This window comes from Halyomorpha halys, unplaced genomic scaffold (genome assembly GCF_000696795.3).
Source record: "Halyomorpha halys isolate HHAL.00 unplaced genomic scaffold, Hhal_1.1 Scaffold1441.1, whole genome shotgun sequence".
Classification (NCBI taxonomy): domain Eukaryota; kingdom Metazoa; phylum Arthropoda; class Insecta; order Hemiptera; family Pentatomidae; genus Halyomorpha; species Halyomorpha halys.
The window spans coordinates 143,822-159,691 of NW_027112132.1; the positions used below are offsets into that span (position 1 = coordinate 143,822).

The following is a 15,870-nucleotide window of genomic DNA, read 5'->3' on the forward strand; positions in this document are numbered from 1 at the left end:
GTTATTGTGGCATAACTGCCATCCCCACTCCTCCCAATACCAACCGTCACTTTGTTTTTGACTGCCGTCAAAACAGGTATGCATTCTGTCTCATCATTTGATTTGTATTTTTTTTTTTTTTTTTTACATCTCTTTATTTGTACTTTCTTTGATATTTCTTCTCTTATCTATCTGTTACTATTACCCTTATCGTTTACTATTTACAACCTTTAATTTTTCTTATTATATCTTACTTTTTTACATTTTATACCCCTGTTATTATATCGAATTTATTTTTGAAATATATAAATTTATTTACTTCTTGTGTGTTCTTTTATTTTACACCCTTCCAATGTAATCTTTTACACATTCAAAAGTTTTTTTTTATTGAACAAATTTTTTTATTACATTGTTTTGGATTATTTCCCATCGTTTAAATTTTTTATAGAAAGTGTGGTGAGGTAAAATAACTTTCTAGTCCTTATTCAGTAATTCAGTTTAAAAACCTACCAAACAAACATTCATGTATCAGCTGATTACATACATAGATTCAGTGACATGTACAGGTTTTTAAACTCTATTTAGCTAAATATTACTTTTTACAAATTATTAAATGCTTTTTTAAGGAAAAGAAGATATCAACAAAAAGAAAAATTGTGCTTGTAAGTGGTTTCTTGGGGTGTTAAAAGATACTAGTTATCTCCTGAGTTCAGAAAAATATGAGGTTGCTTAAATCAGAATATCTTTCATTGGAAGATTTAATATTAATCAATTCTTTCTACTCTACTTATTTTGGTTAAAGGAGCCTACCAATAGTTCATTTATTCTTTAATTATTGCTTCTTTTTGTGTTTTACTAATACATTCTTCTAGAATCAATATTTTTACCTAAAGTACATTATTGAGTGAATGAAAAAAATTCCATTCATTTTCTCAGATATCTGATTATGGATACTACCGATTTACTATTATCTAGTATATAGTAAAACTAAGAGTAGTTACTAAAGCTGAATAAATCCCTGTCACAAATCAAAATAACCCCAATATTTGTCTTTTCTTACTATTAAAATTATATGGCACTTTTGGTTATAACATCGGGATAAAAAAGATGTTCAGAAAATATTTAAAAAGATAAATACATTAACTTATTTTGCTATTATTACTTAATTTATTTGTTTATTTATCAATCCTGCCAAGTTAATATAATAACTTTTCTATTATTCATGATATTAATGTAATTTTTTCTCTAATTTCAGGTACGGTAAAACTAAGGATGTCTTTGGTTGGCCTGAAGAAAGTGAGGATTCACAAAACCAACCCCAATCTTCTGGTCAACAGGCTTCTAATGCCAGTAATGAACCAGAGTTGTCTCCTGTTTCATCACCTTCCATGCCACTTTTGGATAGGTATATGTATTTAATTTTTGTGAAGAGACATTAATAAAATTTTTAATTAATTAATTAACCTGCTGATAATATTAATATAATTTTTTATTATTATTGTAGAATGATGTCTGGAATTTTGGAAGTTTTGGATGGTTGTTTTGCTTTAAGTCATTTAGAAGACAAAAATTCGTTGAAGTCGACAGCTGTTTCCTTATCTACTGAATTACTCACTCTTCCTACCGTGAGCGGTGTTCAGAAGAACACTAAAGCTCTGTTGGCTGCTCTTCATCCGTCCAAACAGACTTACCACAATTATAAGGCAAGTCATTACATTATTTATAAAAATGTTATTCTTGTTGGCTTTTCATTTATTTAATTAATATTAAATCATATGCCAATTTTCATTGTAGGACCAAGCTGTTATCAATTATGTCATTTCATCATTGAGCACTTTAAGGAAGGTTACTGATGCTCGTGACCTGGATACTGAGGCTTTTTACAGGCTTGTCCTCATGACCAGGTCAATAGCCATTTCGCGGCCTCACAACTTAGTCAAATTTTCACAATCAGTTGAAACTTCAGGTGATTAAATGCTTATTTATGGAGTTACTTTTTATTAACTTTTAAGATTTGATTTAAGTTGATCTGTCGAATAAAGATAACATCATCAGTTATGACTGTCATATTAAAAGCTTGTTGTCTGAGAAACTAATCATTAAGTCTAAACATTTGACTAATCAGGAAAATTGTGTTCCTTTGTTAGTAGAAAATTCTTTTGACGAAAATAGCAAAAAAATGTGAATTTCAAGTTTTGGGCTTATGTTTTTTATATTAGTAAAGAGTTTATTTAACAAATCAAATTTCTAAATCTAGTTTTTATAATTTTAATAATATTTTTTACAGCCTTTAGTAGTTATTTTATTAAATATATCTCTATTATGATTGGATAGAATTTATTACTTACATTAATTGTGGATACCTACTAAGTCTTAAGTGTTTAAATCACAAAAAAAAAAATTATTTTCCAAATATTTTTATTACTTATTTGATTGAAATAACTACATAATCTCTAATTATTATGATTAAATTTGTCTTTAAATATTTGTTTTAGAAAATGGTCACCTAGTAGAACAGCTAATTGAAATTTTGTGGAGGCTGCACAGTGCCAGGCCACAGAACATCGCACTTGCTAGCGTCAATATACCTGGTAAGAATGAACTTACAAAATCTTGTTTTTTGTTTACTTACTACCAGTCATAGCCATTGAGGAACAAATTTAGTCCTGTGCCTTTCTGTTGTCAAACTTATGTTTGGACATGATTGATCAAACCGTTATTCCAATTTTGACGAAGTTTTCAGGAAGTATGTAGGTTACTCCCTAACTATAGTTGGTCCCTTATTGATTTTATCAGATTTAGTTTTATTAGGTAAAATTTTTTTTTTTTTTCCATAATGTACAACAGTTGATAATATAGTTATAAAACACTGTATATGACTTTTGATATTTCATAACTGGATTTTTACTCTCCATAAAAAAGTTTAAATTAAAAGAGAAAAATCTTTTAAAACTTTTAAACTGTAAAAAAAAAAAAAAAAAAAAAAAAAAAAAAAAGAATAAATTAGTTGCTATCAGAAGGGTTTACTGATAATTTATAGGAATGATTGCGCCCCCTCGATTCACCTCGAGCAATGATGAATCTTAGTGTTCCTACCATGCAATGATTACCGATCATTAACCACATGGTCATAAATCTTCAGGCCATGGGAACTGGGCCTAATGTGAAAGTGTTACTGCTGTTGATAATAAATTTAAATTCAAGGAAAATCTACTAAAATATTATATTAATATTTTATCTTTTTGAATTAATTTTATTTATAGCATTAAATTATATATATCATGATGATGTATCTGTTTGTAGGACTTACGCACGTAGAAGCAACGGTCTACTCTCTAGTTGAGATAGTCCATGCGTTTACTGTAGCTGAACACACTGAAGCGATGACAGCATTAGCTGCTAAAGTCTACCTTGAATTGCTACTATGCAAAGATCACAGCGTTTGCTTTAGTGCCAAGCATGCAATCATCAGGGTACTGAGGCCAAGGGTGAAAAGAAGACGTGTTTTTATTCCTAGTCCACCTCACTGCAGCACCCCAGGTTCGAGGGCCACTCTTAGCAACAGTATGCTATTGCATTTTTTTTTTTTTTTTTTTATTTGTTTTAAGTATTTGATTTTAGTCTTGTTTCTATTGCTTTATAGTTTTTGGCGCTGAACCATATTATTAAATATCATTTATGCCTTAGTTGCTTTTATAATTTACATTATCTCTCAGAAGTCAAAATTATATCAGGGATGTCCATCATGTTTTGTTTTTGTTTTTTTCTGCTGTTTTTTCATGCCTATGCCATACCAAACTTGAAGCTTAATGCCTTTTTTAGATTAGAATTAAAAAAAAAAACTGTAAGGGAAGTTTTAAGGTTAAAATTATCAAATTTTTCTTACTTCAGGAAATCGAATAAAGGATTATTAAGGGGTTTACAGTTTTAAGGATTTACCTATTAATTATCTGATAATTTAATTGACTGCCTGATAGTTTTAAGTCCTAGAAAATTGCCCATTAGTTGAATATGTAATATGAAATAATCCAGCTTATAATACAGTAAAACTTTTCTTAACAAACAATCCTCAAATATTAATTAACTTTTTGGACTGACTGTTCCATTAAATATTAATTGAACCCACATATACAATAAGGAACCAGTTTTGCGAAATTGTGTTTTATAAGCTATTTCAATAATTTCTCAATAATTGTTATTTTACAACATAAGCCCAAGGTATAGCATTCATTCCTCTACATCACTATTAGATATAGATAGTCATGGGTTTTTGTTTTGAGATGAAGAAAATTACATTTAAAACACAACTAAATAAATTGTTGGTTGGTTCCTTATCGCATTTGTGGGTTCAATTAAAAGTCTAAAGATACAGAATATATATTTCACCACTTTACAATAAAGCTCATACTGTCTAAGGCATTTTTTTGTTAAAAACACTCTTCTTTGAAATTGTTATTGTGGATTTCCATTAATAAAGATTTTTTCTGTATTTTATTATATTTAATGAATCAATTGAAAAGTATTAATTTTAAATTTCAATCTGCAATATCTGTTAAATTTTATATTAGAAGAGAGTGAACCTTTTATCGGAATAAAATTATTTAACTCTTATGGCATATTTTTAATATATTGTTGTACTTACTTAGGGGCGCCAGAAATAGATAAGCCTGGCCCTGTTTCACAACCATCTCAAGATTCATCCGAAGCTGAACCAAATCAATTTGAAGAAACTGTTGAACCAATTGTTTTACTAGCTCCTGATCCTGGTATGTTTGTGGGTTATTATTGTCTAACTTAACAAATCGGCTCTTCTAGCAATACGATTTTTTGAGAATATGAAAAGTTATATTTATAAAAATTTGTGTTAATCTATCCTAACATATCTGCTTCTAGAATCAATATCATTTTTGTGAGTTTTTTAAATGTTCATACTTTTAAAAAAATTGAAATTAAAAAATTTGTATTATGTTTACTCATGTATGTTTGGAAAAATGATAAATTATTTGTTGCATGATAAGAAGGAAAATAATAAGTTGCTGTTGACCCTAGTAGGGGAAACTGTAAACTACACTATCCAAGATGGTTTTTGTCTTTTTAAGTTACCCCAACTTTTAAAATGTGTGTTACTAGATTAAGTTAAGATAAAACCTCTTTTACTACAGGAAATAAGGTAGAAATAATGTTTCATCATTACCTATACTGTATATTTAACTTTTTTGTGGGTTATTTTAAAATAAATGACTATGATATATTGGGAGCCAGAGAAACTGGTTCCCTCCCTCGAATATTGGGAGGGACAGGGAACGGGCACCACTTATTGATAGGCAATTTTTTAAAAAATTATTTTAATAATAACTTTACTGAAAATAAAAACTTTTTTCAATCAGGCAAAAACTTTATTATTATTATTTTATTGGTTTGGAGTCTCCTCCAAGTATTATCTAAATTTATTTGAGATAGTATTTGAAGAATAAATTTAAAAATAACCTAAACAAATTATTTTGAAATTTGACTTATCTTATTTGTTGAATGTTTTCTTTACAAAATGAAGTTATGAATAATTATATAAATGGAGCAAGATGATCTTTGGCTCTCTGAACTTGATTTAATAGTTCATTATTACTCAGCGCAATGGTATTTATTTTAGCCAGTAATTCTTCTCATAGGGCATATTGTTATGTAGCTCTTACAAAAGATTGGCACGATGTTACTACGTGAAATTTTTGTTTAATGGCTCTCAGGATATTTTTGAAATTAATTAAAGAAGATTTTTAATAGTTTTAGAGTTTTTACTTATTTTCTCTTGTTAAATATTATTTTATTTGTAACCTTGAAATCAAAGTTTTTACTCTAAGCACAGATATGTTATTTCTTCTAGTTTTCTTGTACTCTCACTTGTCTAAGATGTTTTTGATTTATCCTAATATTCATGCACCTTATTAATTATATATATATTTTTAATAGTCATGGACCTTATTATTATCATCCATGACTATTTTAAATAAGATTGTCAATCCTATTATATTATTTTTATAGGGTTTATTTTTATGACAAAACTTATTTCAATTTAATATGATCATCTTAAAACAGTTTATCAGTAATTGTATTGTTTTAATGCTTTTAGGTGGTGTCGCAAGTGGAGTATCTGTGAATATGGAAGCGCTGCTGGGAGGTGTGAATGGAGGATCAGGCTTCGCACCTATGCTCGACATACCACCTGATGCTGATGATGAAACTATGGTCGAACTGGCTATTGCCCTGTCTCTTCAGGACCATGAAGGAGGTCTCGTGAACTTGCAAGCTTTTCAGAATCTCGCAGGACCGGCATTACAGGTCAGCAGGCTAAAGTTTCATCTTTAGATCTCTTTAGGGATTGTTTTCTTTATACTCAGTTTGCCATCATATGTGTTTAATATTTATAACAATAATTAGACTACAAGATATCGAAGGACTTTTTATAAACTGAAAGTTGGAAAAGAATTATTTTTTATTAAACAGCCAAATATATCAAAGAAATATTTATTTCTAAATAGATTATTTTGAGTTAATGCTGGAGTTGAGTATTGAGTGGGCATGTAATTCAGCTCAATTAGACAGCCATTAGATGTGTATATCTTAAGATAAACTAGTGAAAAGAACCATCGATGCAAGAAACTGGTTTGACTAGACCAAAAAAAAATTGCACTTCACGTACCTGCTACATTAATTTTATATCCACAACTCAGCGCCACATATACTTAACAATTTATTTTAATTATTTAGAATATCCTTAGTATGTAAAAATAAAGTTCTTGCTGTTTAGTGTTATATCATTTTCTAAAACATTTTTGTTTGTAGTCACATAGGTGTGGTAGCGAATGAGTAAATTGAAGAATGTCTATAATTTTCATCATAACATAGTTTATTACATGATAAAAAATTATGTTTAATGGACCTTATTTTTCTATTTTGGCATATCTATTGATTACTGTTTTTTTTTAGTCTTTGGTATCCAATCATTTCCATCTTATTGCCACGAGAGTTCACCTTCAGTGCATGCTATAGAGTAGCAATGTCTTGATTTCTATTGTTTCTTTTGTCTCTTGATTTTCCATAAAATAAATTTTAATCTTATGAGATCTAAACCAACAATTAAGTGTTACAATGTTTAGTTTTTCTTTTCTTTTATATTAATCCTTGAGGTACATATCGAGTGGTGGTGAAGGTTATATTTGTTTTATATATTCATTTGTGCTGTGAATATTTATGTCAAATTACTATTAAAAAAAAAAAATAGTGAGAATTATATGTTAAGTATAATTACTTATTACTTTCTATTATTTGTAATGGTGTAATTGTTTTAACTTTAAACTACTCTGACTATTTGTTATTCATTTTGGTATATACTTTCTTACTAATTTATTATATAAAAACTGTTTTCTTTTATAATTATAAACTAATTTTTTTAGATTTCATAGTCATTCATTTGAATGATAATTATATTGCCTTCAATTAAAACTAAAAGTTATCTAATTCCTCCACTATTATGTTCATGTTTCCATGAAAACCAGTTTTATCTTTATCTTAACATATAAAATAAAATATCCTGATTGATACTGTATCTCACGAACTACAATGGCTATGAAGCTGAAATTATTAATGGTAGTTTTCCTGAAGTGGAGTAAGGCTGCGATTAAAAAAAGTTGGAAGTAGTTAAAAAAAAAAAAATTTTTGGTGTAGTAAAAAAAATATATTTTTTCAAATAGCTCAAAAACTAGACGTCTACTGGAACTTTATAACCACTCAATTAAAAGCTAATGCAATTCTCGATAAATCAGAACAAACAGTATTTAAATCAGACATTTTAACATATTAAATAACAGATACAGATCACTTATTGATCACTCTATCTTAAATACAATAATGTTTCAGCTTCATAGACATAGACATAGAAATTATGAATGACCTGTTAAAAATAAATAATAATTCACTCTTAATTTAATAATTTAAAAATAATTTAGACTCTTAATGGTTTAAAAAAATTATTTCTAAAAAAAAAGAGCGAGAGGATAACATGGGACTCTCAACAAGTCTTGTGTATCATATATGCGATGTTATGAATCATCTGCCAATGAATAGTTTCTTTGTTCAAGTAATATTTAAAAAATTAAATAAAGAATGAAAATTAAAAATAAACAACCTCTTTATGAAGACTGATTTCTAAAGAAATTTAATAATTATCATAAATTTTACAAATGAAATATTTATATTCCTGATTTTTTAAAATGCTATTTATAGACATAAAGTTTAGGAAAAAATATTAACGAATAAATCCTTTTGTGGGACTTGTTCCTACCACTATTACTAGTACCAATGCACTAAATGTAATTTTCCTGGGTTTGTAATGAATTCCTACCTGCTTTGATTATAATTCATGAATATTTCTATTCTAGTTTGTACATCATATAGTTTAGTTAAATTAGTGGAAATTTTTTTTACTTATTTTGAAAAATTGATTTTCTGTATTTAGATCTTGTTATTGTGCTATTTCAGGATCAAGCTGCTTCTTCGGCTGTCTCTAAACCATCCACTAGCAGTAGCGCTCGTGAAAGCAAAGATAAAATTGAGGACAATGAAATGGAAGATGCACAGCGCCTTGCTCTTGTTCGCCAGCTCAACAACCAGCTACCTAGGGATTTGTTGACTCGTTTTATGCGCTCATTCCTTCTTGAAACTAACGCCTCTAACATGCGTTGGCAAGCACATGGTCTAATCCTGTCAATATATAGGTATATCATTATTATTATTATTATATCTTTTTATATTAGGGTGTCAGTTCAATATTATCATTTATAGATTAGTTAAAGTGCAGATTTTAAAATTTTAACAAAATTAATTATTTTATTCAAAAGTTAGTTGATTTCAAAAGAAAACTAGAGAATAATCTTTTGCGATTTAGAAGGACTTATTTTCACAGGCTTGTTGAAATATTCTAATTCTTTATGGTTAGAATTTCTTGAAATATAATAAACAAGGTAATGAGCATAGTAGAAACATGCAAACATAATATAGATAATATTCAAAAGTTCACTAGTTTGAATTAGAAAAAAAAAGTATTGCTGAGTTTTGCATAAACTCAATTAAGGTAATACTGTAAGTTACTTTAAATCATATATTTTATTAATAAATATTTTAATCAATTAAAATATTCAAGAGTATGAACTGTATCTGTGCCTAGCTTATTTATTTGTAAATAGATAAAGTAATTGTTATTTGTCTGTTCTTGTATAAAAGAGTGACTCTCACTAAGGAAGGAGGGAGTAGAATAGAATAGTTAAATAAAAATAAAATAAAAAATTATAGAATAATAATGATATATTTGAAAAATAAACAGTGATAAAATAATACATAGCCATGTAAACCCATTTTGAAAGATTTTACTATTTGCTTCCTTCAGTAAATTCTGAAATAAATTTTGAAAAGTATTTGAATGAAATTAAATTTTAAAACATTTCTAACAATTATTGGTCATTTCAAAAACCGGTTGGATATTTCACCATTGTTTATATCAACTTATTATATTGTATATTTTATTGTCATAGTTATAATGATTTTGTGAAAATTTTTGAGTAATCTATTCCTTCTGTGTAGTTATAGATTTGTCGCTATTTTCAAGATTTTTACTTATATGACTTTTGTACCTTTTACAGTAATTCTGATGTAAATGAGCAAGAAGCCGTTTTAGAGCAGTTATGGTCACTCTGGCCTCAACTTCCATCATATGGTCGTAAAGCTGCCCAGTTTGTTGATTTACTTGGCTATTTCTCGATTAAGTCTAATAGTAATTCACCAGATAAGGTGAGGAAAATGTTTTAGTTCCTGCATTCTTGATAAGATCAATAAAATCTTCCAATCATTTTATAGGTATCATTCTGATCAATTGACTCACTTTACACATTTTTGTTTTAGTCCGTGGATAATGTAAATTATTTTTATGTATCAATGAAAGGCAATGACAATTCAGTAACTCCATTTGGGTAAATTTTATTAGTAAAACAAAAAAGTGTTTAAAGTGATACTGATTTAGTTCCTTTAGTTTTTACTACATAGTACTAGCCTAGTTATTCATAAAATAAAGATATCTGAGAGATGTACTTTCCAGTCTCTTTTTTCCTATATAGAGTTCCGTGATTTTCGTTTTATTGACTGATAGAATTAGTGAGGTTTTTAATGCCAGACACCAATATTTATACAGGGTATTCCAAGAAGAAATGTCAATAATGAAAGGTAGGGAGTTAGTTTACATAAATTTTGTTAAATAATATTAACCTCATCTTCCTATCTCGGTTCATTGTTAAGATATGATTTTTAAAAGGGTTCCTTGGAAAGAAATCAAAATATGTTTGTGTACTACTGTAACAGAAGATTTCTCAATTTTGTCACCATTTTCCAGATCTACAAAGAATTTCCTATAGGATAGTACCTAATTTGTAGGAAAATATAGCTTCTTTAGGCGATCATAGCAGCAATAAAAAATGACGTATTTTCACTGATACTCTAGAAATCCCCAAAATGAATTTTCAAGTTATAATATTGTGGATTTCATAAAATTTGCTTTATTTCATCAACATTCCAATGGTATACCCAATTTATAGTTATATTTTTAATGGGAAAAAACATGGTTTTCTTGGAAAGCCAATAAACAATTAAAAGTAACAAATCAAGCTTTTAAACAATTATGTCTCCACATCTGTTTTCTACTGCTATGTTTTAACTCTATATTGCTAAAACACTACCTAAGTTTCAGTCTTATTTTTTTAAAAACTTGATTTTTTTACTCTCCATTATTTTCATCCAAAGAAAAAATAAATGTTTTTTTATTAAAATTATAATATCCTTATTTCTTATATATGTATTTTTTAAATCTATCTTCTTATGGTATCTATGCAGGTATGTCATATAAATATAACAGATTTTATATTTGATCTGGATTTTAAAAGTTAAAGAATCCTTTCTCTTATAAAATTAATTTATCTGCATGCTTTATTCACGATTCATCTTTTTTAAAACCATCCCATTTTTATACTAAGTTTTTACATGATTATCAATTAATATTTGTTTTTCTACAGATGGAAGAATGTATTGAGAAAGCAGTGAAAATGCTTCAGATTCAAAATCAGGTTTTGCTTCAGCATCCAAATGCTAGCCTTTATACTCAGTTAGCACAATACGTTGAACTTGAAGGCTACTATTTAGAATCTGACCCATGCCTAGTCTGTAACAATCCTGAACTTCCTATGACCAACATAAAGCTATCATCAATAAAGGTAAGGTGTCTTTCATAAGTTCATTGTCAGAGATAATAATTATTAATACCCTTTTATTCACTCCTCTTTCATAACCTCCTTCATAAAAAACATAATGTCATTAAATCATAAAATCTATAAATTTTATGAGAAACTACTATTGAAAATATTTATTTCTTGATTTATCATACATTATATTATAAATATTACATAGCATGTATAACTTGATTAAGTCCATCAACTTGAAACAGTGAAACTACTGCTATATCACAAGGATCTTGTATTTTTGTTCAATTTTTAAGGAATTTTAATTAAGAAAATAAATCTTAATTTATGCAATTTTTTCAGATTGATTCTAAATTTACAACTACGACCCAGATAGTGAAACTTGTTAGTAGTCATACCATCAGTAAGATAACATTGAGGATAGCTGATCTAAAGAGGGCGAAGATGGTCCGAACTATGAATATTTACTATAATAATAGGAGTGTACAAGCTGTTGTTGAACTTAAAAATAAACCAGGTAAACAAAGTTATGATTGTTATAAATGTATTAAGTGATTTTGGTATGGCTTAGTAATTGGTCTGTCTCCAACCTGATACATTTCTTGTTATGAATTTATGCAAGTTTTGAAAAATTTATCATAGCCATCATATTATGACATACAGCTAATGTACTTTTTGTCCCATTGCTATGAATCAGTTTTCTTCAATATTGTTTTAAAATAAGTCACCGTTGAATTTATTTTTAAGGAATTAGTCAGGAAGAGTTCTTGATTTTCATGGTTACTTTTGTGAAAATTTATGAAAAAGGCATACTAACTGCAGATAAAAATTGTTACTACTAACATTTTTTTTTAACTATTTGTAGATTCTTAAATGGTAATAAATTATATCTCGAAGAGGTTTGTAACTTTCAATTTATTATAAAAACTAATGCAATTTCATTCCTATTTAAAATATCCTTTGTCAAGCTATTGATTTTTCTCGGAGGTCCTTTATGAGCCTCTTGATTGTACCTTAATTTTCTTGTTAGTAGTTAATGCTTTATTGTCAAAGACAGTTTACAAGCATTGCTCTATTTGTGCCTTTTTAATTATACTGTTGACTCAGTGATAAATGTAACCTAAAACCAAGTCCTTCTGGTTGCGGTGATCTCTCAGATCATCCTCTATAAGAAACGTACCTGGTGTCCTTACAATTGTCATGTATCAAACAGTGAGAGAAAAGTGATGATTATAGCAATCTCACTGATCAAATCTTGTTACAAATGTTTTTCAGATTAGATACTATTAATTTATTGGTCTATGTTTATAAATATGATATAATAATAGTAAAATAAGGCTTGTTACCTGGTTGATATTCGTCTATGAGATCAAAATAATGCCTAGTTTATTAATCAGTTCTTTTAATCACAAATTACCGACAGAAGGTGATAGATCAGTTAGGAAGATAGAATGGATGGTGCCACAGGCCTTCAACTATATAGGAAGAGAGACTATAAAATGTCAGTTGCTAGTCTCTCAGATTAGCTCTGATTGATACCAGATTAAACATTGAGAGAGATAAATAATACTCTCAAATCAATAAAATTGATTTTAATTTAGTAGTATCTAAACGTTTTTAAGAATTTGCTTAGGTTTATTTTTGGCAATTTATATTTGTGTATATGTAGTGTTGACTTTGGTTGAAAAATGCCTTATACCAATTTTCACAGGGTCTGTTTTTTTTTCTTTGATTACCTGATTTTTTATAAAACTATTAGCCAGATTGTTCAATTACCTGCAGCAATAATTAGTCTATTATTTATTCTGTATTGAAACTAATATTCCAGCTATGTGGCACAAAGCAAAGAAGGTTAACCTTGCATCAGGGCAAACTGAGGTAAAAGTAGAATTTCCCCTTCCTATCGTCGCTTGCAACCTAATGATAGAATATGCCGATTTCTATGAAAATCTTCAAGCCTCATCAGAAACACTGCAGTGCCCGAGGTGTAGTTCATCTGTGCCTGCTAACCCTGGAGTTTGTGCTAATTGTGGAGAAAATGTTTTCCAATGTCACAAGTGCAGGTGTTGTATTAAAGAAACTTTTTTTTTTTTATTCTTTAAGTTTATTTATCTAAAATGCTATAAGAGGAATGTTTCTACAGGGCTATTAACTATGATGAAAAAGATCCATTTTTGTGCCATGCCTGCGGATTCTGTAAATATGCCAAATTTGATTTCACTATAACGGGGCGGCAGTGCTGTGCTGTAGATCCTATAGAAAATGATGAAGATAGGAAAAAGACAATTGCTGCTATTAATTCTCATTTGGAAAAGGCAGATAGAGTTTACAAGCAGTTAGTTGGAAATAAACCAACCTTAGAGGTATTATTAAATTATTTTTTCTTAAAAATTTAAGTTTAAATACTTCAGTAATGAATGAGCAAGATATTCTTAGATAAATATATATATTTTTATGGGTGATTATTGAAATAATAGTTTTGATAAAATATGCGATACTATTGAGGATACAATTTAATCTTATCTTACAAGTAAATGAACCAAACATTTTGTCAATCATTCATAAAAGGAATTATTTACCTAATAAAGCTAATACAGTTTAACTTAATAGATAATTTTTTGGTAAATAATTTTGTCATTGATTCAGCATAAAAAATTCAAAGTGAAAAGTTTCAGTTTTATAAAAAAGTTATTTGGATATGACCAGTCATATGAAGGTTGTTATATCTTTTAAGTGTGAAAAAAAATCTTTATACTGTTTAAAAAAAAAAAGTCAGAAAATTTTCCTAAATACATCTTGTTGGATTTGCTAAGTAAGAAAAAAATAATTGTGTAACCTAAAAAATGATGGTCGTGACAAAAATTTTTCCAGAGTGACTTTATTTTTTTAATTACAAAAATTAGATTGTCCATTTTTCAGTCCCATGGCATATTGCAGTTTAATCAATGCTATAATTATTTCCAATAGCCATCTTAATAATTCATTGAGTTGTCAAATTAAAGTCAAACTTACACCATTATCATTTATGAATTATTTTTAATCCTTAATAAAAACTTTAGAAAATATATACTATTTAAGTAATGGTTTAAGTTACACTATAATCATTTATGGTATCACTTTTATTTAAGATCCGTACTAAAAATTAAGGAAAGGTTATATTGTTATTTCTAGATGCTGCTTCTTAGGATAACCGATCACAAAGCTGACCGCAGTGGAGCGGATGAAAATCAAGCAGCAGTATCTTCCAATAATACTACTAATAACAGTAGTACTACAGCAGCTGTTTCATCATCTGCAAGTGCTAATTCAACAAATACAATGGTCAACAGAGCGATACAACTTCTTGCTCAAAGATATTGCACTGACTGCAAAACATCGTTTGAAGACCTTAGTCGCATCATTCAGGTAAAACTAATAAACTATAAAAATATTTCTGTTATACTTCTTCCTCTTTTCTTGCTGAGTATGTTTTGATTTGGTTCTTACATGATGGATGAAAATAAACTTATCATCTATATTTACTTATAAAATATATTTGTTTAAAAAAATATATATATTTCATATTACTATTATAGTAATAAATTATAATTATATTATTTGGAACATTTTTTTTTCACAGAAAGTTCTGGCCTGTCGTAGTAAGCTGGTCGCTTATGACAGAAGCCAACTGGAAGGAGCTATGCCTGGAGGCTATGGTTATAACTTCCCAATTTCTGGTGAAGTAGCACCATACTCAGTTCCAGTCCAAACTAAGTGTTATGGCTGCGCTTTGTCCGCCACAGAACACTGCTTAATCTTGCTTCGGGCTCTTTCTGTTAATAGCAAATCACGTCAACTCCTTTGCAATCATGGCCTAGTGCAAGAGTTAGTTGAACATAACCTTCGTAGAGGTACTACTCAGGTCAGTCCGAAGTACTGTTCATTATTTTTACTAATGGAACATTGATATTTTTCTCTGATTTTAGAAACAATATTTATAAATACAATAAAATAGCTCAAATTTATAGTTGCTATGTGTAAGAAATAATTTTAAATTAGTAAGTAAATTTCTAAACTTTTAATATCTCTGGTAAATAGTTTTACTTGTACTTATTAATCTTAAATTATTCTAGAATCATGTTATTTATTAAATTTATGATCTCTCATGCAGGTTCAAGAAGACGTCCGGCAGCTGATATGCTTAGTGACAGCTGATAATGAAAAAGCAACCAAGGAGATCTGCGTCATCCTGATGGACCGTATAGCACTCACCTTGAGGGGTCACCTTGCTGTTTCAGAGCTCTCCGTTGCCGTCCGTCCAGAGATGAATCTGTTAGCAGCACTTGTACAGAAGGAAGACTCTTGCTGGGAGCACAAGCTAAGGTGGTTTACTATTTTATAAAATTCTTATTGTAGTTTCTGTTCATTATACTTTATCTTATTAAATTTTCATCTCACTGTGATACTGCTAAGTATGTTTTAAGCATAAATATCTTTCTGTATTTTTATTGTATTCATGATTTTTAAATTATACAATATCTAGAAAATAAAAATTAAATTATTACTAAAGAAAAAAAATGAATTATTTTACTTCACTATTTTCTAATGCAACAGGAATAAC

The 15,870-nt window shown here is 28.5% G+C and overlaps 1 protein-coding gene across 1 annotated transcript in view; it reads left to right on the forward strand.

Moving 5' to 3' along the window:
- poe (E3 ubiquitin-protein ligase-like protein poe) overlaps window positions 1-15,870 on the forward strand; it is an 82,669-nt gene that overhangs the window by 40,494 nt on the left and 26,305 nt on the right. The window contains exons 44-59 of the mRNA XM_067050171.1: window positions 1,235-1,384; window positions 1,484-1,682; window positions 1,774-1,945; window positions 2,475-2,570; window positions 3,283-3,543; window positions 4,626-4,745; window positions 6,104-6,312; window positions 8,512-8,747; window positions 9,669-9,816; window positions 11,088-11,285; window positions 11,613-11,787; window positions 13,099-13,333; window positions 13,414-13,633; window positions 14,442-14,675; window positions 14,890-15,171; window positions 15,421-15,632. Of these exons, the coding sequence (XP_066906272.1) occupies window positions 1,235-1,384; window positions 1,484-1,682; window positions 1,774-1,945; window positions 2,475-2,570; window positions 3,283-3,543; window positions 4,626-4,745; window positions 6,104-6,312; window positions 8,512-8,747; window positions 9,669-9,816; window positions 11,088-11,285; window positions 11,613-11,787; window positions 13,099-13,333; window positions 13,414-13,633; window positions 14,442-14,675; window positions 14,890-15,171; window positions 15,421-15,632 (3,147 nt within the window). The remainder of the gene's footprint in view (window positions 1-1,234; window positions 1,385-1,483; window positions 1,683-1,773; window positions 1,946-2,474; window positions 2,571-3,282; window positions 3,544-4,625; window positions 4,746-6,103; window positions 6,313-8,511; window positions 8,748-9,668; window positions 9,817-11,087; window positions 11,286-11,612; window positions 11,788-13,098; window positions 13,334-13,413; window positions 13,634-14,441; window positions 14,676-14,889; window positions 15,172-15,420; window positions 15,633-15,870) is intronic.